The sequence below is a fragment of the Salmo salar genome, chromosome ssa22, assembly GCF_905237065.1.
Source record: "Salmo salar chromosome ssa22, Ssal_v3.1, whole genome shotgun sequence".
Taxonomy (NCBI): Eukaryota; Metazoa; Chordata; class Actinopteri; order Salmoniformes; family Salmonidae; genus Salmo; species Salmo salar.
In genome coordinates this window covers 34,690,582-34,714,972 of record NC_059463.1, presented here as the reverse complement: position 1 = coordinate 34,714,972, position 24,391 = coordinate 34,690,582, and the positions used below count along the sequence as shown (strand labels likewise).

The window sequence follows — 24,391 nt, the reverse complement described above, 5'->3', positions numbered from 1 at the left end:
TTGGTCTTCTGAATGCCTCAGCAAAGGCTTTGTTTTATTTTACTGTTATGACTGATGATAATTTTTAATTACTGGTCATCTGTGATCCGTGCCTCTCCCGGTTTGAATGATTTAGTTATGCTTTAGGATTCTTAACGGCCAGCAGGTAGAGTAGCTTCGAATGCCAGAGCCGACTAGTTGAAACCTCTGTTGATGTGCCCTTGAGCAAGGCACTTAACCCTAATAACTCCTGTCTCTCCCTAATTACGCTCCTCTTCTAAATGATTGAAATGTAAAGAGGTAGCTAATTTTAGCCTATATGATAAATCTAAAATGTGGTTTGTAATCAAAAGATTGGTGATGCACATGGTCAAAACGAAAAAGTCTGCTGCCTTTATAGTCTTTAGTTCAAATGTTTCACATAGTAGTAATTTATTCCTTTGTTCTCCGTAGCTGCAGATAGTTGGTGATCATTTTGTCAATAGGCCTATAGGCTTCAACCAAATAGGTCTACTACGTCATATACATACATTTACTGTAAAATAAATAAATAGCATTTGGAATAATATTCAGCATGTAAATATGCAATGAAATAAATAAGTTTAGGATATTAAACACGTTTTGCATGCTATATCGATAATACAGTATATTTGATGAGGCTATGAGCGAACACAGGAAATCGTTGCTATCCGGGATCCTTGGGACGTCCAATGTTGAATATAAATTGAATTTAAAATGGTTAAGGTTAGGGTTGGTTTAGAGTAGGGACGTGCCAATGGATTCTGGATAGCACTAACCACACAGGAATGCGCTCAGGACGAAGCGGGTTGAGAAGAATGCCTGTGGTACTCCCACTTCTACGAGATCCAATCCGCGACGACGAGCAGTTTCAAGGCGCCCCTGAAATCCCCAGAAGAGAAAAAACAAAGCATTCGATAAACGAAAACAATCCATTATTAATCAGACACACCTATTCTTTCTTTGGACCAAGTTAATGAATTATTTGACCAATATATTTTCCGTTTTCTTATTGGAGATTATGGTCGCCAGGGTTGTTTATCAGTAGTAAGGGGAACTTGAAACCGGCCCCTGCCATTTCCCCTCAGTTGTTTTGCTTTTTTTATCCTGGATTCTCCATGTTGGAGCAATAGCGAGGACTTGCCTAGTGTTAGCTAGTTGTCAGAGGGGACCTTCGCGTTACAATAATATACTTCGTGTTAAATGCATGAGACAAATTGGGTAGCTTGAACGTGGAAAGATAGCGGCAGCTAGCTGCAATTGCCACGAGAAAAACCGTTTTTTATCTAAATATTTTAGGATACCAACGGGTTGGTAAGCGCAATTGCTAACCAGCTAGCTGAATGTTGAAAGTAGCTACCTGCGAATTGGGGGAACGGATTGGACTTTGAGGGGCTGTGCATTTGTTAGATGGAAAGTTCTATTATCACTCAAGTGCAGAAAGAAGATAGTCAACTGCCGTCCAAGACAGGTAAATCCTCGGGTTTATTGGCGCAGTGTGATCACTTTTAAATATAATCTTGTTCAAGCTGACTCGGACACTAGCTAGCTAGCCAACTGCTAGCTAGCAATCAAGCGGCTGCTACTAAGCTAGTAGCATGCTAATAGCTACACGCCAGTCTAATTAATGTAAGGACAGGTTTGAGTTGGTTTTGTCATGTGAACAACATTTTACTTAGGTTCCTGTTGAATGTGTTTCGGACATTTGGGTTATGGACTGGAGATATCCCAACTGCTGGTTGTACTGAATAAGATTAGCCACTGTGTGGGTGTCCATTTTACATTCAGCGCGCGAGTCAAATAATATAACGTAGCGAGTTAGTGCTATTCCTGCGCAGACGATAACATGGGATAGGGAACATCTGGATACTGTTTTTTTTTGTTTTAACCGCAAACTTACTAACAACAACTGTCTTGTTGGCTAATATTATGCAAACCATCGATTCTAGCCTATATTGTCAGCCAGACACTCCATAGATTTTAAATATTTGTATAATTGAAAAGCTGTGAAACACAAGTGTTGATCGTTTTGGAAGTACTGTAATGTCTGGAATGTGCCTGATCGTTTTATTTGTCCAGACAGTCACAGATTGCATACTTTGTTGGCAATTTGTCATATCAGTTTGTATAAATAATTTTCTTTTGGCATGGATGTAACTACAATCTTCATTCATGGACTGTCATGCAAATATCTGTCAAAGTAGATTCCATTTATTAGGGTGTTAGGGGACAAAATAAAACTTTGGCTCTGGTGTTCTACTTTCTATTCCATGTTTTATAGAGAAGCTTCTTATAACATAGAACACTATTTCTTGATGATAGGATTTACCATTGCTGAGATCTTATTTTCAAGTTATTGGAAAAGGTCAATGTTAATCCCTTGTCAGTAATGGCACCTAATCACCTTTCTGGATTTGTAAATTCAACACATTTTGGTCAGTGTCTCAAGATATGGTGGTTATATTATTATAACATTTTCAGGGCTGATGTAGAACACAGAGATGATCCAAATTAAAGTAACATTTATTAAATTAAAATGTGATATTACAGTAATTTATGACTAATTTAAGCTAGGGTGGTTATATTAACATATCTTTATGCAAAACTGAGTTTGTAGCAATTTATGAAATAGTAATACAAATATATTTATACTATTTTATGCAAATTAGTTACTTAATATGGTAATTGCTTTGTACGGAATTGGAAAAATACAGCATGTTAAGCCCACTCATTTAAAGTAAGGTGGTCATATTGTTAACATATATTGATGTTTTGCCGGGGATGGTAACAGAGTACATCCAATTGGGATTAAGTAATAATGAACAAAAATGATTATTTTGACCAATTACTGTAATTTCCGGACTATAAGCAGCAACTTTTTTCCCACGCTTTGAACCTCGCGGCTTATCCTCTTCAGCGTCTCATCCCGTCACCGGGATCAAAATCCAGCGAAAAATCATATCGCCAATTAGCATTAAAAAAAAAATCATAATTTTTTTTTACAATTTTTTATTATTATTTTTTTTTATAGATACACCTCTCCTGAATCGACCCACGTCGTCCGATTTCAAAAAGGTTTTACAGGAAAAGCAAATCATTAGATTATGTTAGATGAGTCCATCGTAAAAAGCAGCTTCATAGCCATTTTCCGACCAACCACTTGCATCACATATAATCAAAAAACAGCTAAATGCAGCACTAACCTTTTACAAACTTCATCAGATGGCACCCCTAGGACATCATGTTATACAATGCATGCATTCTTTTGTTCAATAAAGGTCATATTTATATATAAAAACAGCATTTTACATCTCTGTCTGAGGTTGACTAAATAATTTCCCCTCAAAAGCGTCCCGGTAAACAATGCTACATTTCCCTAAATTACTATCCTATAACGATGTTTTTAAATTTATATTGTCAATCTAACATTTATAGATGAATATCTCTTGAGAACACCTGTCATACCAGATTTTAAATTAACTTTACTGGGTAATCACACTTTGCGATAAAAGGAGATGCGATACTCAGAAAATGAGCTAATATACAGAGCTCGGCGCCATCTTGGAAACAATCGCATGTCACATCTCATCTTGTATAATATTGTCAATAATCGCCTACCTTTAGTTGTCTTCATCAGAAAGCATCCCAGGTCCACAACAGATGTATTTTCGGTCAAAAAGTCCATACTTCACGTTCCATTAGCCTGATGTTGGTAGCGCGTCCTATGGCTCTCTCCAAGCGCAGGGCTGAAGTTCCGGATAAAATGCGATTCTCCCGCATGTAGGTTCGTTCAAACATGTCAAACGTTGTAAAACATTAATCTTCAGGGCCTGTAACACCAAGAGAGCCAATAAGATTCGAGGGGGATGATTTCATGGCCTTTAAAACCGTTTCCAAAGGTGGGGGCAGACATGGCCGCCGGCGTCATAATGGTGATGGCCCATCCCCTGTGACCAATTTCCAACTCGTCTCATTCACTGAGTTTTGACTCTATAAGGCTCAAACCACTGTGAAAAGACTGGCGACATCTAGTGGAAGCAATAGGAAGTGCTCACTGAACCATGGTTAACGGTGTTATTTATAGGGAAAGATGAGAAGTCGAGTCCACAATTCAGAATTCCACTTCCTGTTTCAATCGGTCTCGGGGATTTGACTGCCATTTGAGTTCTGTTATACTCACAGACACCATTCAAACAGTTTTAGAAACTTTAGAGTGTTTTCTATCCATATATAATAAGTATATGCATGCCCTAGCTTCTGAGTTTGATTAGTAGGCCGTTGAAAATGGGAACGATTTTTTTTCAAAATGCGCTGTGGCGCCCCCTATCCTACGGTATCCTCAGAGGTTTTAAACAATGACGCGGCTAATATATGGATTTTTCCCGCTTTCAATTTTTTTTTCTCCCAAAAAACACATTCTGTGACGTGCTCAGTTTTTTGCCGGCATGAAGCTTTCATTAGACCAATGAAATTGCCGAACGGGTTAAGGTCAAACAACTTTTGTTTACTGTTTAGATTAAATTGAGCGCTCTCAAACTTCCCATCATTTTGATTACGGTAGTCATTTTGTCATCCTCATCATGGCAAAGACACGGAGAAATGCATATGATGCAGTTTTCAAGTTGAAGGCGATTGATCTGGCTGTTGGAAAAGGAAATAGAGCTGCTGCACGGGAGCTTGGTCTTAATGAGTCGATGATAAGACGTTGGAAACAGCAGCGTGAGGAATTGACTCAGTGCAAAAAGACAACTAAAGCTTACTGCTAATTTTTTATTTTTTGTTACAAGCCGTGTTTCGTTAAAGCCTATTTATTTTTGTTACAAGCCGTGATTCGTTAAAGCCTGTGTAAAGTTAATTTGTTTCAATGTACCGGTAGGCACCTGCGGCTTATAGACATGTGCGGCTTATTTATGTTCAAAATAATATATATTTTTTAATTCAGTGGGTGCGGCTTATATTCAGGTGCGCTCAATAGTCCGGAAATGACTGTAGTAACTGTTAGGCTGTATTCAGTAGCTTAACTGATTAGGCCTAAAGTGCCAAATAATACACCTAACCCTGTGCCACCTGCATACACACACACCACACAGCCCCCCCCCAAAACAGACTTTTCAGCATCACCACACATTGCCTAACACATACACACACTTCTCACTAAGTCTGAACTGTAGCATAGAAGGCTACTAGTCTAATTACAGCTTACTTCTAAGGTAAGCCTACAACTGAGTTGGGTTACATTGTAATGTTATTTTTGGTTTTGATGAGTTACTCTGGTGATAAGATGAACGGCACCAATTTGAGCAAATAATTAGCCTAGGCTCAGAAGAGAAAGTGAGCTGCCTGCTAGCCAGCTGCACAGAAGGATAGATGAGACACAATTTCAATTCACTGGTATTTACACTGAAGAAAAATAAACGCAACCATTTCAAAAAGATTTTACTGAGTTACAGTTCATATAAGGAAATTAATCTATTGAAATAAATTCATTATGCGCTAATCTATGGAATTCACATGATTGGGAATACCTAAATGCATCTGTTGGTCACATACCTTTAAAAAAAAAAAAAAAAGTAGGGGTGTGTATCAGAAAGCCAGTCAGTATCTGGTGTTTCATTTGCCTCATGCGGCACGACACGTTTCCTTCACATAGAGTTGATCAGGCTGTTTATTATGGCCTGTGGAATGTTGTCCCATTCCTCTTCAATGGCTGTGCGAAGTTGCTGGATATTGAGGGGACTGGAACACGCTGTCGTCCATGTCAATCCAGACCATCCCATACTTGCTCAGTCATGAGACATGTCTGGTGAGTATGCAGGCCATGGAAGAACTGGGACATTTTCAGCTTCCAGGAATTGTGTACAGATCCTTGCGACATGATGCCGTGCATTATCATACTGAAACATGAGGTGATGGCGGTGGATGAATGGCATGACAGTGGGCCTCAGGAGCTCGTCGCGGTATCTGTGCATTCAAATTGCCATCGCTAAGATGCAATTGTTATCCTTGTCCGTAGCTTATGCCTACCCATATTATTACCACACCACCACGGGGCCCTCTGTTCACAACGTTGACATCAGCAAACCTCTTGTCCCCACATCTGCCCGGTGCAGTTGAAACCGGGTTTCATCTGTGAAGAGCACACTTCTTCAGCGTGCCAGTGGCTATTGAAGGTGAGCATTTTCCCACTGAAGTTGGTTATGACTCTGAACTGCAGTCAGGTCAAGACCCTGGTTAGTATGCAAATGCGCTTCCCTGAGACATTTCTGACAGTTTGTGCAGAAATTATTCGGTTGTGCAAACCCACAGTTTCATCAGATGTCCGGGTGGCTGGTGATAGACTATGCTGGAGGGTGAAGAAGCCTGATGTGGAGGTCCTGGGCTGGCGTTGGTTACACATTGTCTGCGGTTGTGAGGCCGGTTGAATATACTGACATAGAGAAATGAACGTTCAATTCTCTGTCAACAGCTCTGGTGGACATTCCTGCAGTCAGCATGCTTGGCATTGGCATTGGGTTGTCTGACAAAACTGCACATTTTAGTGGCCTTTTATTGTCCCCAGCACAAGGTGCACCTGTGTAATGATTATGCCATTTAATCTGCTTCTTGATATGCCACACATGTCAGGTGGATGGATTATCTTGGTAAAGGAGAAATGCTCTCTAAAAGGGATGTACAAAAATATGACAGAAATAAGCTTTCTGCGCATATGGAAAATGTCTATTTTATTTCAGCTCAAACATATAAACCCAACCTGTAAAGTGTTGGTTCTATTTTTGGTTAGTATGGCTATGTTCTTATCAATTGTATCGCTGTGACCACTGAATTCTGCTAGTTTTTAATTGAAAGAATAAAATCATCAATCACAAAATTCGCAGCTGGCACAATACAGCCAATGCCACGCTGCCTCTCGCCCCGCTCGTTGCCTAAGCGAATGGCGTCAGGCACTCCCACACAGCTAGCAAGCTAGAACTCGTCATAGAAAGGGGGTTGTGACATTAACTTGGACCAATCCCTGACAACCCATACATCAAAACGTAGTTACAAAGCTCTAATTTGTAATCTGCTATGTTTCTTTTTCGTGTCAAAATATTTGAATGACAGAAGCGAAGGAAAAACATTTTACCTTATTTCAGTCAAAAGATGTTTGTGAAATTAACGGGCTGCATTTCCGCAGGACGCGACGGAGATCTTTGCTGCGCAGTCGGCATTTGTCATGCTGCGGGTGGGAGCAGGGAGTCTTCAGACAACTTTGGGATAAGAAAGTTTTTGTGAAATGGTCGTCTTTCTGCTTTGTATGCGTTTAGCTTAGGCCAATCTATTGTATGAAAAGCACATCTTTGTTGCATTATACACACACTCAGAATTCGCTGCTTCAAGTTCAGAAGCCTATCTCTCCTCTTCTAGTTTGGCATGCAAGATCAAGTGCGCCTAGTGTATGTGTGGTCTCATTGAAATAAAGTAGACTGCCTAGTGCCAATGCATGGACGGAGAATCGTGTGGCAAGTATCTTTCCAAGGAAATGTACTTAAATATGATTAGACTATAGTTAACTACAGTTTCTGCAAATAAATATTGATAATGGAAAGAGGTGGAGGGTGCTCAACCAACGTGAGTTGAGTTGCAGTCAAAACATTTGATCATTTTAAAAGGAAAAGGTGTAATGAGCGCACAGGCTATCATAGTGAGTGAATTTTGCACCTTTTCATTTTCAATAAATATTGATTCGATAGCCTAATAATGGGCCGTGTGAGAATCTCTGGTAATTTAACCTATTTCCTAGGTTATTTTTGCGCATTTTGATATTGCCTATAGGGTGCAAAATTGATGGAACCATGCCTGGCAAGTGAGCTGCCTCATAAGCTTCAAATAAAATTGCGGGACTGCGGTTGGGTTAAGGACCAGTTCTTGCGGTAGAGGGTGGAAGTCAGACAGAAAGCCAGCAGGTGCGGGAGGGTGCGGTATGAAAAGCTGCAGGTCCAGCGATAGCAGAATGAACAAATCAGTCCCACGCAGACCTCTACCGTGAAACATGCCATCATGACTTTCCCATACTTCTTGGCAATACAATGTTACATCAGTCTTACGTTGAAGGATACCCATCGCAAAGAGCAAATGAACACGCGGATTTCACAAAAGGGGCTGTCCCTCAGATTTGAATGTTCTTAGCATGGCAGTTGATTTACATTTGGGCTCATATCGTATAAATATCATAACATACAGTATTTCGATTTTTAGACGTGTAACAAGCGCCACATCATTTTTTCAGATTTATGTATTTTTTGGCGAACATGTTGACATTTAGTGAAAACAGATTTGTTCACTGCGTTTTTTTTTGTAGAATTCTGCATAGCGTCCATTGTTTGTCGGATCATCTAACACCCTACTTTTTAAAAAACTAACTTTTGTTAATTTTGCTAAGCAATACAGACAGTCAACATAAGATCTGGTTAATGCCACAGACCGGAAAGATGGTCATGATGGCTATATATGATGAGCATATTTGTGTATTTCAGATAACTTCACCCCTACCCTGTATCCTACCCATATGTTAAAAGTATAACACAGACATACCACCATGTAACTACACTGTCTTTAGGACCCCAAAAGACAAGGATAAACATTCAAAAGCCTGGAATGAGATGGTGCAGCTGATATGAAGGCATTGTGTGTTTTTTTAATGCTCTGTCTATGATCCGGATTAAAGGTCCTGCCTGGTCCAGATGGGAAAATCCATGTTTGTTTTTCAGATTGTCTTGAGCTCTTGTGGGTGGGTGGATGTTATTGCGCGTTATCATCAACTCTCCTTCCTTTGTTCTCCTGCACAGATAGGCCTACATCTCACAGGCAAAGAGGGGGAAGTTTGTTTCTTAGCAATGTAGGCATACCACAATGCTACATTGGAGGATGGCATGTTGAGCAGGGGGGATAAGAAATGTCGGAGTAAATTCCTTCTGTTATTGGGGTATGGCTTAGGGGGATAGTTACACTTCAAGATAGGGCTGCGTGGAATGATTTGATTCCTCTGTGTGTGTGTGAAACATTCTGGTTGACACAGACTTGTTTTCAGTTTGCGATGAGAGCACGGTACTGTGATTGTCTAACTTCTCATGTTTGGTCTGAGGTCATCATGATCACTGTTTTTGATGGAATGCTTTTACTAGTTTCGAGCTAGCTATCTATCGGGATAAAAAGCTCTAAATAAGCTTTGTTGTACAATTAAGGGTCAAATACACTGCATTTCAAACCCGTCAGCAATCGTCTAATGAATTCAGGGCTTGTGAAATTATACCTAGGCTATAAATATAAACCTTCTAATAATACTTTAATTTATCAAAACTGTTTAACCTGCTTTTTGCAATATTCACTGATCTGGCTTTCAAATCTGTCTATGAAAATGCCATTTTTGTTGTACATTTAACCTGAACCATGCATAATGCACATTTGCTAATGATGACTTACTTTTTTTGTAGCAGACATGATATAAAATTAACCCAGGTCTCCTAAACAATCTCATAAGCACAAGCCCATGTGCCAGCTAATCTTTATATTTCAAGTTTAGCCAACTTGGATCTATGTGCTAGCTAACAAGGTAGAACTGTTGAGTTGTTATGAGCACACCCTTCTGTCCGTCTCCAACTTTTTGAACAGCATGGTAGCCTCTTCACTTTGTTCAGATGCTGAAATCAAGTGGCCTACCTTATTTCTCAGAATGCGAACGAGTTGCCAATTCCATATAATTGTTTTATGCTTGTTGCCCATTTATAAAACAGACTAGACAGCTAGCGACAAACTGAGCATGAATTTTCCAGAATCAATTTTCATTGATACTCCTGTTTTAGTAGTCTGCTCTGTACGCAATTTGAGGAGTTGAGACAAAGGGTATCGTTAGAAAGGTTAACTACTCTTCTATTACAGTAAAATAATGTCTTTCAGTGTCCATATGACCGATTTTCTGTTGGGCCAAGCCGAGTTAAAACCGCTTGTCAGAGAGAATGCACAGAATGGAGCAAAGGAGACAAGACCAAAAAGACAACATGAGAATATGCAGACATAAACACTCATTTAAAAAATATATATATTTTCTTTTATTCTTGTTATACAGGCATTTGGAATACCGTGCAAATACATACATTTTAATTAATCTAATTAATTCGATATATCACCCAGCCCTACTTGAAAGCTTGGTTTTGTCACTCATGGCTGTAAAAGTATCCATTCAACATTTTCAAACACTAGACCGGCTGTTATGAAAAGGTAAGATTGGAGACATAACATGCTTATGACAGCATTGTCAGTAGTCATGTACGCTGTAGGGAACAGACAGGACAGTGACAGTAGGATGAGTTTCAGTTGTGAAGTTGAACCCAGTTCCAGTGTAGCCAACTTGTGTACTTTGCAGCAGCTTCATGCCTGTAGTTGAGAATATGTCGGATAAAACTGGGTTGATGAGTTTATTTGGGAAATCCAAATCTACTGATAGGCTAGGCCTGCTGTGTCAATCTAAGTCCAAAAGTATGATATGCTACACAGGATTTAAAAAATAGTTTTAACATTGTAATTTCAGAAAATGTCCATAATATATCTGCAGTAATAGTGGAATGATTGTGTTTCAGTGTTACTTACCCGCCAGTGTTGTGGTTGGCTGTGATATTCGCCTACTAATTTGGGGAAAATGGGAAAGCTGTTTTGCCCTTGTCTGTGTTATCTAGTGGAAATCGGATCAAGCGCCAATGTTGAAATTGCTATGTAATTTCCTGGTTGCTACACTGTTCGCTCAATTTCAGTTAGCTTAATCTGAGAAAACAAGCACTGAATAGTGTATGGAATCCTTGCATCATCTAAATCGCTGTGAAATACATTTTCAATTACAAAAAATATAGTTTTTACAGCTGAAGCTGGTGGACAAAAACTGAAAGTAAAAGGCTCAAAGCATGAGTCCGCAATGTTAAATGTAAATGATAGGCAGGGGAGGGGGGAGAGTTTTTGAATTCAGCCTAGTGTTGCAATTCACCTAGGTTTGTATTAACTGAGTTTGTATCACAAAGTGGGAGTGATATGTAGGCTAAAGAATACTACACAGACATGAGTTTAAAATCGACTAGCTCCTGTTTCAGGTGGATCTATCCGATTTTATAATAGTCTATCTAACATGTTTAGTCTACATTTCCATGCTTCATGTGCTTACTATCTCTATAAGTGGAGAAATGTTACACTTAAGTGTTCCACTTAGAGATACATGGCGTGCGTAATGAGGGCAAGCAACAAGATTGTAGTCTTCAATTAAGATAGTGGCTAGTAGCGCCTCGCTGTGACTCCCCACTGCCTCCCTCCCTCACACCACACCCGCACTGTTTACATTCATACCAACCATGTGGCCTATTGAAACTTCAGGAATCATTTAACTCTGATAAGTGAGAGGACCATTCTCAAACTGCTTGGCATTCACATCAAAGTGTGTGTACACGTGTTCACCTCATCCAGGAGGGAGCATGTTAAATATATTTGAATGACAAATTACTCATCTTTTTATCTCCTCCTAACTGGAGTAGCTGGGCTCAGAGAGCTGGCGTACTCAACAACTTCAATTCTAGCCTGTTTTTGGTGCAGAGTAAAACAAATCAAAATCGAATGTTATTTGTCACATGCTTTGTAGACCACAGGTGTAGACTAAAAGTGAAATGCTTACTTAAGGGTTATTTTCCAACAATGCAGATTTTAAGATAAGATAAAAAAAAATATATATAGAATAGTGACAATAAATACTCAATGAATAACAAATAAAAATAATTAGTAAAAAATCATGGCTATATACAGAGAGTACCTGTTCTGAGTCAAAGTGCAGAGGTACAAGGTAATTGAGGTAGCTATGTACTGTAAGTAGGGGTAAAGTGACTAGGCAACAGGATAGACAGTAGCAGCAATGTATGTGGTGAGTGTGAAAGTGGGGGGGTGTGGCGTCAGTGTATGTGTGCGTGCGTATGTAGTGTGTGTTGAGGTGTCAGTGTAATACTTTGTGCAAAAAATCAGGTAGCTATTTGATTAGCTATTTAGCAGTCTTGTTTTAAAGTCTTATGGCTTGGGGGTAGAAGCTGTTCAGGGTCCTGTTGGTTCCAGACTTGGTGCACTGGTACCACCTGCCATGCTGTATCAGAGAGAACATTCTGGCTTGGGTGGCTGGAGTCGGACAATTTTTTTGGGGCTTTCCTCTTACACCTTCTGGTAGGCTTGGGCGGTATACCGGGTATGGAAATAGCCATGCGAAGGTTTTTCAATACGTTTTAATATTTGTAGCTACTTTAAGTAAATACCTGCAGTGAACTTGTGCAATACGTTAGGAGATAAAGCCGATCACGTTCTTCATTTCACCTATCACGTTATTTTACATTATGAAGCTTACCGTAGTTCCCCAGAACAGTTGAGACCTGTTTGTTTGTAAATGGCACAACCATAGAAAGCGGGATCAGGTGAGTCCAGCTGTGTAGTGACAGGGGTTGTTGCGTTTCTATATTGAAAGTGTTTTCAATAGAGTGATCAGGGACATGCAACTATAGTTCAAAGTGCTACACATTCGGCAGGAAATAGCTTAATTGTCATCAGATGAAAGTGTAATTCTATTTGGCTGACAGCCACACAAGTAAATAAGCTTACAATGAAAAAGCAAGTAATTTTTTTTATAAAAACAATGCATGGTCACATTATTTCTAATGTTTATCATAGAAAGAGTGTAGCAAGCTACATTTCCTAATGTTTTGCTTAAAGTTAATCCGGCATTACACTGAAGAAAAGTACCGGAGAAAGTAGCTACACATCAAGACAGGGTGCTGTCTGCTGATGGAATGCTTGTTTGTGAATTCTCATGCGAGTGGAGAAGTGAAACTGAAGCACAGAATTAGTTTGATGCCAATCAGAAATCACAATAAGAAGCATTTTAGATCTGTGTTTACAAAACGCATCACGATAGTTCTGTAGCGTTTTAATATTTTATTTCCTGTGTGAAAAACAAAGAATTCTGCGTTTGTGACCCCTAAGTTTAACTTGCTAGTTATTTAATTAAATGGCTGAATTAGTAAGGTGGCTGGGCATCATATTGTTAGCTTTCTGCTGTGTTTGAGACTTCAAAGCCCTTTGGATGAGTTCTCTGTACAGCTGCCACTGCAGCTTGATTTCCTTGTTTTTTTTCTCCGCTCTGCTCCTCCCAATCTTCTCGGAGCTAGGAGCTGAGCCGGCAGGGCCTTTGCCCTAAGAACTCCCACACTCCACACAGACAGTGTGTACACGCTACTGTTCTTCCTTCAGAAAAGCATGCTTTAAAACTTTGTCAATTTCCACAATCTCTCGTTCACATTCGCTTGTAAATGTCCAAACTCACCAAAAATGACATTTCGTAGCTCCTATACATGCATACCTTTGAGCTGGATTGCCTGTCTTTGGAATTTGTTTATTTTAGTTTGCACTTGTTAGCTTATTTAGCTAGCAGCTTCCATAGAAATTCTGTATTATTTGTGCTAATTTTGTTAGCATTCTGGTAATAGACGCCCAATGGTCTTTGTTTTTTTGGCACCCCCTTGTGTACTAAGCCGTAAATCCCGAAATGAGATAAGGACGGTATGACGATGTGAAAATCTGGATACTGCCCAACCCTAACGCCTGGTATAGTCGGCATTTGTCTAATAAAATACATTAACTGTCATTAAAGCTGCAATATCTAACTTTTTGGGTGACCTGACCAAATTCACATAGAAATGTGAGTTACAGATGTCATTCTCATTGAAACCAAGTCTAAGAAGCAGTAGATCTGTTCTATGTGCTCTATTTCTATGCTTCCGGTTTCGTTTAAGCCACTTTTACATTGTTTTTTACACCAACTTCAAACAGCTGAAAATACAATATTTTTATTTATTGATAATACATTTCACAGCGGTTTAGATGGTACAATTATTCTCTTAACTATGCATTGCCTTTTTTTGTCACAAACTGAAATAAGGAAAACTTAGAATTTTAGCAATGAGGACATGGCAGAGGGATTTCTACATATTACACCTTTTATATGTTTGTCAGCGCTTGTTGACTGTAGCCTCCTCTTGAGTCTGGCTGCGTCCCAAATGGCCCCCTATTCCCTATTTAGTGCTCTACCTTTGACCAGGGCCCATAGTGCACTACATGGGCAATAGGGTGCTTTTTGTGAGTTAGTCAGTTTTTATGTCCTCTTGTGCCTCTGATGCCTGAGTGTGTAAATGGAGCCGACTCCCTCCTCTTCTATCAGGCCCAGTGAACTGTGGCTATGCAGAAATAGACCCATACAGAGAGCAGGATCAGTTTCCTCTCTGCTCTGATCTATTAGCCCTGGTAAAGACCAGGCCTGATGGATCTATTCTAGTGGAAACAGGATTCTCCTCTAGAAAGGGATACGGAAGGCACATTATGGCCAGGGCGGTTTCCTGGACACAGATTTGTCGTAGTCCTGGACTAAAAAACATGCTAATTGGAGAATCTTAATTGAAATAACTTTTTAGTCCAGGACTAAGCTCAATCTGTGTCTGGGAAACCAGCCCTAAGGTTATACTAGTTATTAGAGAGTAGAGGTCGACCGATTTATGATTTTTCAACACCGATACCGATTGGAGGACCAAAAAAAGCTGATTTTTTTTATTTTTTTATTTATTTGTAATAATGACAATTACAACAATACTGAATGAACACTTATTTTAACTTAATATAATACATCAATAAAATCTATTTAGCCTCAAATAAATAATGAAACATGTTCAATTTGGTTTAAATAATGCAAAAAAAAAGTGTTGGAGAAGAAAGTAAAAGTGCAATATGTCCCATGTAAGAAAGCTAACGTTTAAGTGCCTTGCTCAGAACATGGGAACATATGAAAGCTGGTGGTTCCTTTTAACATGAGTCTTCAATATTCCCAGGTAAAAAGTTTTAGGTTGTAGTTATTATAGGAATATTTCTCTCTATACGATTTGTATTTCATATACCTTTTGACTATTGGCTGTTCTTATAGGCACTTTAGTATTGCCAGTGTAACAGTATAGCTTCTGTCCCTCTCCTCGCTCCTACCTGGGCTCGAACCAGGAACACATCGACAACAGCCACCCTCGAAGCAGCGTTACCCATGTAGAGCAAGGGGAACAACTATTCCAAGTTTGAAACGCTATTAGCGTGCACCCGCTAACTAACTAGCCATTTCACATCGGTTACACCAGCCTAATCTTGGGAGTTGACAGGCTTGAAGTCATAAACAGCGCAATGCATTGCGAAGAGCTGCTGGCAAAACGCACAAAAGTGCTGTTTGAATGAATGCTTACGAGCCTGCTGGTGCCTACCACCGCTCAGTCAGACTGCTCTATCAAATCATAGACTTTATTATATTATAATTAACACACAGAAATACGAGCCTTAGGTCATTAGTATGGTCGAATCCGGAAACTATCATCTCGAAAACCAAAAGTTTTTTTCTTTCAGTGAAATATGGAACCGTTCCGTATTTTATCTAACGGGTGGCATCCCTAAGTCTAAATATTCCTGTTACATTGAAGGTTGTGCAATGGTATGTCATAATTACGTAAAATTCTGGCAAATTAGTTCGCAACGAGCCAGGCAATGAACGCAAGGGCAGTGACACAATTTCATGTTAGCAGGCAATATTAACTAAATATGCAGGTTTAAAAATATATACTTGCGTATTGATTTTAAAGAATGGCATTGATGTTTATGGTTAGGTACATTGGTGCAACGACTGTGCTTTTTTCGCAAATGCGCTTGTTAAATCATCACCCGTTTGTCGAAGTTGGCTGTGATTCGATGAGAAATTAACAGGCACCGCATCGATTATATGCAACGCAGGACACGTTAGATAAACTAGTAATATCATCAACCATGTGTAGTTAACTAGTGATTATGTTAAGATTGATCGTTTTTTTATAAGATAAGATTAATGCTAGCTAGCAACTTACCTTGGCTTCTTGCTGCCCTCGCGTAACAGGTAGTCAGCCTGCCATGCAGGCTCCTCGTGGAGTGCAATGTAAGGCAGGTGGTTAGAGCGTTGGACTAGTAACCGGAAGGTTGCAAAAACGAATCCCCGAATCCCCCCCCTGAACAAGGCAGTTAACCCCCGTTCCTAGGCCATCATTGAAAATAAGAATGTGTTCTTAATCTGACTTGCCTAGTTAAATAAAGGTGTAAAAAAAATAATCGGCAAATCGGTGGCCAAAAATACCGATTGTTATGAAAACTTGAAATCGGCCCTAATTAATCCGCCATTCCCGATTAATCGGTCGACCTCTATTAGAGAGGGTGATAAAAGGATTAGTACCAATTAGGGGTGTCAGTTATTGTAGGCCTACTTGTTGTGGGTGTTTGTTACTGATTTGAGATTGACTGGAAGACTCGAGTGCAAATTAATGTAGTCCCAGAGATGTCTGTTTAGGGGTAAGGGGGAGGTTGTAGGGGATTACATTTTTGTCCTTTAATCCCATATAACAGCACTATCTCTTATTAGTCTAGGTTTGGGATGGCCCATATGGGGTTTCACCTTCCATGAGTTTATTTACACATTTCTCCATGTGTTAATATTAGTTTGTTCCTTCTCTCCCTAGGCCAGGTGAACAAATCTTCCCCAAAGAAGCCTCGGAGCCGGAATATCTTCAAAGCGCTTTTCTGTTGCCTCCGAGCACAGGATGCCCCTCAGCCTCCACCCCCTGCCCAGGATACTCTACTCCCTCCTGAGGACAATGGGACGATCGACAAGGTAACACAACCGCCAGTCAGCCAGCCACTCCAGTGGTTCAGAGCTGCATGCATAGGTCGAAAAAATGCGAGTTAAGACAACGTAATAATTCCATGTGACAGGGTTAGACCAGCACTGTTGCTGATTCTACAGGATTAGCATTGAAACCGTGACCTGCAATGGGGAAATCAAGTAGTAAAGTGGCTGTAGATAATTCATTTAAAATTCTGAATAGAACGACAGTAAAACAGTTAGGCAATGTGTTTGCTGAGTAGTTAGCTGAAATTCACTACGATTGTGTTAGTTCTCCATCAAAGTGGAAAATAATATTTTTATATACACTGCTCAAAAAAATAAAGGGAACACTTAAACAACACAATGTAACTCCAAGTCAATCACACTTCTGTGAAATCAAACTGTCCACTTAGGAAGCAACACTGATTGACAATAAATTTCACATGCTGTTGTGCAAATGGAATAGACAACAGGTGGAAATTATAGGAAATTAGCAAGACACCCCCAATAAAGGAGTGGTTCTGCAGGTGGGGACTGAGACCACTTCTCAGTTCCTATGCTTCCTGGCAGATGTTTTGGTCACTTTTGAATGCTGGCGGTGCTTTCACTCTAGTGGTAGCATGAGACGGAGTCTACAACCCACACAAGTGGCTCAGGTAGTGCAGCTCATCCAGGATGGCACATCAATGCCAGCTGTGGCAAGAAGGTTTGCTGTGTCTGTCAGCGTAGTGTCCAGAGCATGGAGGCGCACCCAGGAGACAGGCCAGTACATCAGGAGACGTGGAGGAGGCCGTAGGAGGGCAACAACCCAGCAGCAGGACCGCTACCTCCGCCTTTGTGCAAGGAGGAGCAGGAGAAGCACTGCCAGAGCCCTGCAAAAGGACCTCCAGCAGGCCACAAATGTGCATGTGTCTGCTCAAACGGTCAGAAACAGACTCCATGAGGGTGGTATGAGGGCCCGACATCCACAGGTGGGGGTTGTGCTTACAGCCCAACACCGTGCAGGACGTTTGGCATTTGCCAGAGAACACCAAGATTGGAAAATTCGCCACTGGCGCCCTGTGCTCTTCACAGATGAAAGCAGGTTCACACTGAGCACGTGACAGAGTCTGGAGACGCCGTGGAGAACGTTCTGCTGCCTGCAACATCCTCCAGCATGACCGGTTTGGCGGTGGGTCAGTCATGGTGTGGGGTGGCATTTCTTTGAGGGGCCGCACAGCCCTCCATGTGCTCGCCAGAGGTAGCCTGACTGCCATAAGGTACCGAGATGAGATCCTCAGACCCCTTGTGAGACCATATGCTGGTGCGGTTGGCCCTGGGTTCCTCCTAATGCAAGACAATGCTAGACCTCATGTGGCTGGAGTGTGTCAGCAGTTCCTGCAAGAGGAAGGCATTGATGCTATGGACTGGCCCGCCCGTTCCCCAGACCTGAATCCAATTGAGCACATCTGGGACATCATGTCTCGCTCCATCCACCAACGCCACGTTGCACCACAGACTGTCCAGGAGTTGGCGGATGCTTTAGTCCAGGTCTGGGAGGAGATCCCTCAGGAGACCATCCGTCACCTCATCAGGAGCATGCCCAGGCGTTGTAGGGAGGTCATACAGGCACGTGGAGGCCACACACACTACTAAGCCTCATTTTGACTTGTTTTAAGGACATTACATCAAAGTTTGATCAGCCTGTAGTGTGGTTTTCCACTTTAATTTTGAGTGTGACTCCAAATCCAGACCTCCATTGGTTGATAAATTGGATTTCCATTGATTATTTTTGTGTGATTTTGTTGTCAGCACATTCAACTATGTAAAGAAAAAAGTATTTAATAAGATTATTTCTTTCATTCAGATCTAGGATGTGTTGTTTAAGTGTTCCCTTTATTTTTTTGAGCAGTATATTAATATTCACAGAAAAAAATAGAAATTAAGGATGCAGATGACTAACAGACCCTCATTAAGCGGTCAACAAACAGTTAAATTTAATAAAACTGTTAAGTGACCTTACCAACAGAAAATACTATTAGAGATCTGTATATAATGACAAGATGCTTATGTTTCCGCCCTAACAACGGGAGTCGGCCCAAGGTGGGAAGGCAGGCGACAAGCTTAGGCACAAAATAAGCCCATAGAAACGTATTAGGCTTATTTTGGACAGATTTTGGCAAAAGTGAAATATCTCGCTTTGCCTCTTCATTTTACATTTTAGTCATTTAGCAGACGCTCTTATCCAGAGCGACTTACAGTAGTGAATGCATACATTTCATGCATTTTTATTTTTTGTACTGGCCCCCCGTGGGAATCGAACCCACAACCCTGGCGTTGCACACACCATGCTGGCGTTGCAAACACCATGCTCTACCAACTGAGCCACAGGGAAGGCCCAGTCCTCGCTGATACTATGACATACATACATACATACATACATGCATACATACATACATGGACCGGACATTTTTCATGAAGAGCTTAATGGAAACATGCAACAATAGCAAGCCGATCGTCTTACAGTTCAAAGGCTATAACCTATTATTGAACATGCAACTCCTGTAATGAAGCAGCTAATAAAATTATTTTCAAACATTGGCCAAAATGCAATTAGAAAACACTATTCTAAACATAATGCGAGCAGTTGTGAGAGATTAAAATCTCTGTTAGAAACTTGGAAATAGGGGGAATCTTAAAGCAACAACTATGATAGGTTGCTAATATGACTAGGATTGTGCCTTGGGCTTCCGTACAATGAAAGAAAGTTGACATGAAAACCAATAGAACAGGAGAGAAATGCTGGTTAATGGCATGAGGAAGTCTTAGAGAATAATTGCCTCCATGTTTGTAGATGGTTTTTGCAAGGCTACTTTGAAGCAAGGTAAGACATGCCTCATTTGAAATAAAGTAAAACATTCAGGTTTCAAACAATTATACTGCCTCAAGCTCACATTCCAAAGTGGTGGGTGACGCGCTCATAGTCAATGGTAGGCAGGCTATAGTCTATACACCCGAATGGCGAATGGGAGGCGTGCTTTAATTATGAGTTGAAATTGAGAGTAAAAAATAGCTCCTTTTAACCGTGGCCACCACGCGATTGCATTTAAATTGTTGTGCAATGACTGGGCTTACAAATGCAGGTTTCACTCCATTAGCTTAGACTTTTTGAGCTACTCTTGCACTGTCTGACAGGTGGTAGACTATTCCACTCCTCAAACTAGGCTCTGTATGCTGTGCGCGTGTGATAAATAAGAATGCATGACGACTAACAAAAATACACACGAGCCAATTTAATTATACAAAATTATGCAAATTACACTATAGACCGGTAACCATGACTGGTCAAATGTGTTTTCGTCAGCTAACCGATAACGGTAAACCGCTAACATACCTAATATAAACGCAACATTTAAGGTGTTGGTCCCATGTTTCATGAACTGAAATAAAAAATCCCAGAAATGTTCTAGACGCACAAAAAGGTTATTTCTCTCAAATATTGTGCACAAATTTGTTTACATCCCTGTTTGTGAGCATTTCTCCTTTGCCAAGATAATCCATCCACCTGACAGGTGTGGCATATCAAGAAGCTGGTTAAACAGCATGATCATTACACCGGTGCACCTTGTGATGTGGACAATAAAAGGCCACTAAAATGTGCAATTTTGTCAGACAACCCAATCCCACAGATATATCAAGTTTTTAGGGAGGGTGCAATTGGCATGCTGACTGCAGGAATGTCCACCAGAGCTGTTGCCAGAGAATTTAATGTTAATTTCTCTACCATAAGCAGCCTCCAACGTTGTTTTAGAGAATTTGGCTGTACGTCTAACCGGCCTCACAACCGCAGACCACGTGGGCCTCCACATCCGGCTTCTTCACCTGTGGGATTGTCTGAGGGGGGTTGGGGGTGGGGTACTGAGGGGTATTTATATTACAGGGCTCCACCCCAGTCCAGTCATGTGAAATCTATTGATCAAGGCCTAATTTATTTAAATTGACTGATTTCCTTAAATGACCAGTAACTCAGGAAAGAAATTGTTGTGTTTATTTTTGTTCAGCGTATGTCTATTTGTATATATTTTTTTCTTCTCCAGCGCTGGTCCAATAAAGTTGTTTATTTTCGAACACTTTTGCATGGAGTTAATACTTTCTCTTAACCTTTTTATCTTCAACCTACACAGCTGTTAACACCGGACACACTTCCTAAAAGTAAGTTAGACTGGCTGAGTACTTTATAGAAAGACCTAGCATTAGTGTAGTAGACCAACTTCTGTCCAAGAGGTTGTGGCTAGTAATAATGTGATTTTATATCAGAATTGGTCTTAACTTTTAATGGGACATGCCACTTTTCATTTGAGGTAAGTTATTTGAGATAATTCGGAGTAAATGGAGAATAAAGGCTGGATGGAGATTTATATAACTTCTCCCTGACTGATACATTTGACTATCTTTTACATTCTTATCGTCTCAGATTGTGTGCTGCTGTCTTCTTAAATCTGCACTCACGTTGTTCAGTAGTCTAGATGCACCATGTAATTACAAGATAAGATGGCTAATGGGCCTAATATGACTCTGATTCATGATGGCTCTATTAATGTAATTAGAGCTGACCTGATTTATATGGTACAACACTAGTATTTGGGTAAGCATGGCTGTGGCCCAAATGGCACCATATTCTTCAGGGCCCATAGGGCTCTAGTCAAAAGTAGTGCACTATATTGAGAAAAGGGTGCCATTTGGGACATGTCCCATGTCATTACCCTGCAGATTAATATCTGTGATTCTCTGAATTACAGTTCCACTTGGCTTAATTACTCATGTCCCCACACCATGTTCAGATGTCCGACTGCTCATGAACATCACAATAATTTACTCAATCCCCAGTTCAAAGTATTATGGATTTAATTGGGCCAAGATAGACGTTGGCGATAAAGACAATTAAATTATTCAAATGCAAGTTTTTTCTCGTAGTTGAAAGGCAGGTTTACCACCACACTTCACAGATCCACAGTATATTGATGACACTGTTTTAGTTAGCATGTTGGTGAATGGGCATTTAAATGTGAGCTATTTAGACTTAGGCTAACAGATCAAACTCTGCCTAGTGTTAAGGGATCAAACCCTTTTTTTCCAATTTCTGCCTAAAATGACATACCCAAATCTAACTGCCTGTAGCTCAGGACCTGAGGCAAGGATATGCATATGCTTGATACCATTTGAAAGTTAACACTTTGAAGTTTGTGGAAATATGCAATTCGTGTAGGAGAATATAACACATTAGATCTGGTAAAAGATAATACAAAAAAAACATGCGTTTTATATAAAAAAAATTGTTCCATCTTTGAAATGCAAGAGAAAGGCCATAATATAATATTGCAGTTTAGGCGCAATTTAGATTTTGGCCACTAGATGGGAGCAGTGTGTGTGCAAAGTTAAAGATTGATCCAGTGAAGCATTGCAATACTGGACAATATTTTGTATCAAGTGTGCCGAATTGGTCAATTGATACATTTCCAAGTACATAACTATAGAGAACATACAAAAATGATATGGTAATACAACATTTAAGTTTACACGCTCCCAGGAATGTCATACATGATGGATCATTAGCTAATACACTAACTTAGACACATCTAGAAGGCTGGGCGGGGTGGGTGTGGAGCCAGAGACAGCAGGGGTTCAAACTGTAGAACCCATTTCCTACACTTGACTATAAAAATGTAGCATATGTTTGTTTGATAAATTACATTATCTCTGGGACCCTCAGGATGACAAATCAGAGCAAGAATACTGAATGTAAGTACATTATTTACCTTCAGAGGTGAATGTATCAAACCAGTTGCCGTGGTAAACGTTTTGTTGTTGTGCACTCCTCAAACAATGTCATGGTATTTTCTTCACTGTAATAGTTACTGTAAATTGGACAGGGCAGTTAGATTAACAAGAATTGAAGTTTTCTGCCCATATAAGACATGTCTATGTCCTGGAAAGTTTGCTGTTACTTACAACCTCATGCTAATCACATAAGCGCACGTTAGCTCAACCATCCCGTTATAGGGACACCGATCCCGTAGAGGTTTTAACTAAGCTTCCCCTTTGACTGATGATGCTTCAACCATTTACCAAACACATTAATCATTAGTCAAAAATAAATAAACACCAAGCTATCTGTTATGTTTTACTTTATCATATAGGTTAACATGACTGTGTGGACCTCACTGTTCTTCTGTCCAAAGTGTTCATAGAGAGAATGGCTAGGTTTAGAATAAGATAAGCACCTTGTAGGCGGCAGCACATTTATACTGAGTAAAATATTTTGGCTGCAGATATTAGGCACATTTTCTCCGTAACATAACCTTTTCCTTCCCATGTTTTATGAGGTGAAATAAAAGATCCCAACAATTTTCCATACGCACAAAAAGCTTATCTCAAATTGTGCACAAACTTGTTTACATACCTGTTAGTGAGCATTTCTCCTTTGCCAAGATAATCCATCCACATAACAGGTGTCATATCAAGAAGCTGATTATCAGCATGATCATTACACAGGTTCACCTTGTGCTGGGGACAATAAAAGACCACTAAAATGTTCAGTTTTGTCACACAACACAATGCCACAAAAAGTTTAGGGGGTGTGCAATTGGCGTGTTGACTGCAGGAATGTCCACCAGAGCTGTTGCCAGATTCATTTCTCTAACATAAGCCGCCTCCAACGTCGTTTTAGAGAATTTGGCAGTACTTCCAACCGATCTCACAACTGCAGACCAAGTGTATGGCGTCGTGTTGGCGAATGGTTTGTTGATGTCAACGTTGCGAACAGAGTGCCCCATGGTGGGGTTATGGTATGGGCAGGCAAAAGCTACAGACAATGAACCCAATTGCATTTATTCGATGGCAATTTGAATGCACCATGACGAGATCCTGAGGCCCATTGTCGTGCCATTCATCCGCCGCCATCACCTCATGTTTCAGCATGATCATGCTGTACACAATTCCTGGAAGCTGAAAATGTCCCAGTTCTTCCATGGCCTGCATACTCACCAGACATGTCACCCGTTGAGCATGTTTGGGATGCTCTGGATCAACGTGCACGACGTGTTCCAGTTCCCGCCAATATCCAGCAACTTCACATAGCCATTGAGGAGTGGGAAAATATTCCACAGGCCACAATCAACAGCCTGATCAACTCTATGCGAAGGAGATGTGTCACGCTGCATGAGGCAAATGGTGGTCACACCAGATACTGACTGGTTTTCTGATCCACACCCTTACATTTTTTTAAGGTATCTGACCAACAGATTCATTTCTGTATTCCCAGTCATGTGAAATCCATAGATTAGGGCATTATTCATTTATTTCCATTGACTGAATTCCTTATGAACTGTAACTCAGTAAAATATTTAATTGTTTTATGTTGCATTTTAATATTTTTGTTCAGTATAGTTAATGTATATTCATCTCCAGCACCACCCCAACATCATGTGACAAGTGTGCGTTTCTATGTTTTGTAGTAAGAAAGAGAGGAAGATAATTGTTTCAATGACATCATCTGTGATTTTAACCAATTATGAGTAGGTATTGCATACTAATTGGTTTTTGTCATTGGAAACCCTTATCTTCCTCACTTTCTTACTACAAAATATAGAAACATGCCAT

At 40.3% G+C, this 24,391-nt stretch overlaps 1 protein-coding gene across 2 annotated transcripts in view; it reads left to right on the top strand.

Annotated features, from left to right (window-relative positions):
- The first annotated feature begins 958 nt into the window (after positions 1-958).
- The window catches only part of LOC106583267 (carboxy-terminal domain RNA polymerase II polypeptide A small phosphatase 2), a 36,171-nt gene continuing 12,738 nt past the window's right edge, over positions 959-24,391 (top strand). The window contains exons 1-2 of one of the 2 annotated variants that reach the window (XM_014167220.2): positions 959-1,468; positions 16,608-16,759. In XM_014167220.2, the coding sequence (XP_014022695.1) occupies positions 1,408-1,468; positions 16,608-16,759 (213 nt within the window). In that variant the 5' untranslated portion in view covers positions 959-1,407. The remainder of the gene's footprint in view (positions 1,469-16,607; positions 16,760-24,391) is intronic. The other variant, XM_014167219.2, reaches the window with a different exon arrangement.